At 35.9% G+C, this 4397-nt stretch overlaps 1 protein-coding gene across 1 annotated transcript; it reads left to right on the forward strand.

Annotated features, from left to right (window-relative positions):
* The first annotated feature begins 293 nt into the window (after window positions 1–293).
* Window positions 294–2639, forward strand: NPBWR1 (neuropeptides B and W receptor 1). The gene is made up of 2 exons (XM_082257286.1): window positions 294–453; window positions 809–2639. Exon 2 carries the CDS (start codon window positions 817–819, stop codon window positions 1780–1782), a length of 966 nt encoding a protein of 321 aa, XP_082113412.1. The 5' UTR covers window positions 294–453; window positions 809–816; the 3' UTR covers window positions 1783–2639.
* Window positions 2640–4397: the final 1758 nt, after the last annotated feature.

Genomic DNA, 4397 nt, shown 5'->3' on the forward strand with positions numbered 1-4397 from the left:
AGAGTACTATCGTTTTTGAAGTGAAACAGAAAATGCTGCAGTATTTACATTTATTAGGATGAGTCCCCTTTCTATGGTGGTAATATAGAGCTGTATTAGAAAAAAATAACCTTTGTACTAGGTAAATATACTGGAACTGGAATTGTTTATTTGAAATATAAAATAAGTAGAGCTCTGGGTGTTATAAGCTGTACACCAGTGGTTACAATGTGAGAGATTGGGGCCATTTCAGTGTAATAATGTGCACAAAGATTGGCAAAAGGGGAGAAAGGATGGGAGGGAGCTGTTCTTCAGCACTCCACTGCCATGGAAAGAAGCAGAGAGCTCGACAGATCAGAAATTCAGCTTGAAGCTTCTCTCTGCTCAGCGTTTCAGCTCCTTTCTGCCTAATGCAGCCACAAGACATCTGCAGTCGGAAAGAAATACAAAGTGGCAAAGAAGAAAAGCATTAAGGTAAAAATATTTACATTGACTGCATAATCATGACTGGTAGCATTTAGCTTAAATTATTTTTATTGAGTTTAGCAGGTTTCAAAACTCATTTTAACTGAACATAAATACTTTTATAATAAAGTGTTAGTGGAGTTGATCTACATGGTTCGCAGCAGTTCTGCGTAGTCACGTTGCTTTTCTTTACTCCATAACAATGTCATAATATAATATTAGCATGATTGCATTACTATATTCAGAAGACATCACAGATAATAAACTTGAATGTTGTCTGAAACAGAAATTAATATATTAGCTGTGTGTTAGTGCATAAACATAAATAAAGACAAGCAACTAACCAGCTCATGCTTTTTTCCAGTTTGAAATATGGAAAACATATCCATGGATTTGTTATCTAATTCCTCAAGAAATCCAGAGTGGTTGAATGGATCGACCCCTCAAGTCATTCCCAACTTTTATCTGGCATTGCCCATCATCTATTCCATTATTTGTGCAGTTGGATTAACTGGGAACACAGCTGTTATCTATGTTATTCTCAAGGCTCCCAAAATGAAATCGGTTACCAACATGTTTATCCTGAACTTGGCTATTGCTGATGAACTCTTCACGCTGGTGCTGCCTATTAATATAATTGATTACTTGCTGCTGCAGTGGCCCTTTGGAGAATTTATGTGTAAACTAATTATCTCCATTGATGAGTACAATACATTTTCTAGCATCTACTTCCTGACTGTCATGAGCATTGACAGATACCTTGTGGTTGTGGCAACTGTAGAATCTAAAAAACTCTCCTTTCGCACCTATAGGGCTGCTAAGATAGTCAGCCTGTGTGTCTGGAGCTTTGTGACCATAATTATTTTACCATTTGTTGTTTTTGCCAAGATTCACCAAGAGCATGGTCGATTGCAGTGTCTCTTTGTTTTTCCTAACCCTGAGGGCTTGTGGTGGCAGATGAGCAGGATCTATACTCTCATTATGGGTTTTGCTATCCCTGTGTCTACAATTTGCATTTTATATTCCATGATGCTTTACAAATTGAGAAGGATGCGTCTAAACACCAATGCAAAAGCTTTAGACAAAGCCAAGAAAAAAGTGACATTTATGGTTGCCATCATTTTGGCTGTGTGCTTGTTCTGTTGGACTCCATATCATCTTAGCACTGTGGTGGCCTTAACCACTGATATCCCACAGACTCCTTTAGTTATAGGTATTTCCTTGTTTATCACCAGCCTGAGCTATGCCAACAGCTGCCTGAATCCATTTCTCTATGCTTTCCTAGATGACAATTTTAGAAAAAGCTTTAGGAAACTAGTAGAATGCAGGTCATCATAAAGGATAAAATTGCGCAAGCAGGTGGGTATCCAGCTGGTGAACAACTACATATCCCAGCAGGCCTTGTATGTCAGTAGCTGACACCGAATGCTGGAACATTTAGCCTCTCATTTGCGTAAGGGTTATTTTAAGACCAAACTCCTCCTAGCAAGGCATGCCTGGTCTGTTTACCAAGCCCTATCATCAATGACATGTTGATGCTTGTCATGTCTCAACAGCTAGGGGACTGCAGGATCTCAAACCTTGCCAATAGCTAGTAAAGCATGGGACTTGTAGTTGTTCAACAGCTGAAAATGGTTCATGGTCTGGTATGCGTTTGTACTTATTCAAGGCAGTGTAGCAAAGTATGGTGAAGAGCATAACCCTCATCAGGCAATCAAATTGCAGATTACTGTATAAAAAATGAAATATATGGATTACCACACTACTTTTTGCCTGCCTTATCAAATAGGAAATTATATGTTTATTTTATTTTTTTAAATGGGATTATGCAAACAAAGAGGCTCATTTTATAAAAGTCAAAGCATAGTAAAAATTGAGATTTCTGCTCGAAGGAGCCAATCATATTTCAGATTGATAGCTGCAAGAGGCACAGTAACTCTTCTGTGATCCACTTTTCATAAATGCCACAGTCTTACATTTCTCATAAGAGACAGTACCTTTAAAATTATTCTTTAAAGATGAGACAGGCATTGTCTGTGCTATCTAACTCTTTTGGATTGTTATGTTTTTTGGTTTGCATTGAAAACAATGGCTTTTGTCATGCGTAATATCTAATCTGCTATTTGAGCTGATTTATGACAATGTTTATAAAGTAATATAACATGACTTTGGGACAATGGGGCTTTCTTGATTATTGCACATAATGTGTGCTGTGAAACTGTATTGTCAGCTTTTTTTCTCTCCACTAAAACTGGAGATTATAAACATTGAAAATGTACATAGAATAGATGTTTAGTTATGTAAGAATGAGGGTCTATGTGTATTAAACACACAACCAAATAAATATTTTGAGTGCCTTGCTTGATTACAATGCAGACATTTTATTTTATTTTATTTTATTTTATTGTGTATGTATATTGTGAAATAAATATGTATTGAGCATCAGTTACTTGTACAGTATATATTTGAGAATAGTTGTGAAACAGAAAAAATCAGCAGTTACTATTAACAACATAATCCTCTAGAGTTTGCCTGCAAGAAGGATTATTATTATGGTTTTATCTTTTCACCAGCATGTGAAATGTGCATTACAATTTTAATGAGGACATTTAATTTTAATGAAACAAAATAAAATATTAAAAAATTAACTGACTGTATGCTTATCATTTTCAACAAGAATCATATTTTGCTGTATGTGCATATTACATAAAATCTGGATATTCTTAGTGTAACGAAAAAAACGTATTAGCATATAATTTGCTGAAACTATTAATAAACTTTATCATCTAAACTGCATAACTGCTTCTAGAAGCTAACACATTGAAGCAGTCTGTCACCATCTAGTGTAAAAGCTAAAAATTACAACAGCTATACCTGTTAACAGAACGTTGGTTATTTTTTGGAATATTTAAAGTCACATTGTACACAATGGCCTTTTCTACTTTGTTGGCCTAGTTATTGGAGAGCAGCTAATATACAAATTACCAGCTTGCACTACTACTCTTGCATATTAGTCTTACCATTTATTAGAAAGCAAAGACCAAAATAAATTTTCAGTAAAAACTTGCAAAGTGATGAAGCAGTTTATACAGAACTCAAGAGCTATAATTCAGCAATGACTATTATTTACATGGGTTTGCAATATTTTCCTGAATTTAGCTTGAGGTTTAAAGTAGTTTTAGACCACTAAAACATGGTTTATAAAAACTAAAGCAGCCAGAATCTGGAGCAGCTATGCATTGCAACCTTTTATCTTTCACTTTCAAAGCATAATTGAACTAGGTAAAGATAGAAGCTAATTAGTTTCTGTGCATGGCTGGTCTACATTCTGGCTACTTCATGTCTGATAAATTCTCCTCTATGAGTGCTGACAACACTAGGCATGGCAGGTTTCCTTGCCATTTGTGCAGTTGGCAACTTTTGTTGTGTAGTGGTATAGTTCCTCTAGTCCAGTGGTTCTCAATTCCGGTCCTCGGGACCCACTAACAGGCCAGATTTTAAGTATTACCTTGGGGGATGCAGACTAGAATACTGCAATCACTGAGCAGCAAATGAGATCACCTGTGATGTAATTTAGTTATCTTGCAAACCTGGCCTGTTGGTGGGTCCCGAGGACCGGAGTTGAGAACCACTGCTCTAGTCTGTCAGTTAAAAAGAAAATCAAAATAAAAGGTGCCTGCAACAGAAGAGCTTTAATACTCACTTGTCTAGTGGCCTATGTCTCTTCTTCCCTTCCATTCCAAATCCCAAATATCTGATTTTAAAACATAAAAAAAGGCAGAGGAACTATACAACACCAATTTTTAAGCAGAACACATATTTTTGTTATTATATCTTTTGTAAAAAGCATAACTTGTTCAAAACTTCAATAGCATTTAAAATATTGTTAAAAAAAACATGACCCCCCCTTACCATTAACTATTGGCCACTTTCAGTAATGCAGTTTACGTAGG

This window comes from Pelophylax lessonae, assembly GCF_965119305.1.
Source record: "Pelophylax lessonae genome assembly, chromosome: 5".
In the NCBI taxonomy this organism is placed as follows: Eukaryota; Metazoa; Chordata; class Amphibia; order Anura; family Ranidae; genus Pelophylax; species Pelophylax lessonae.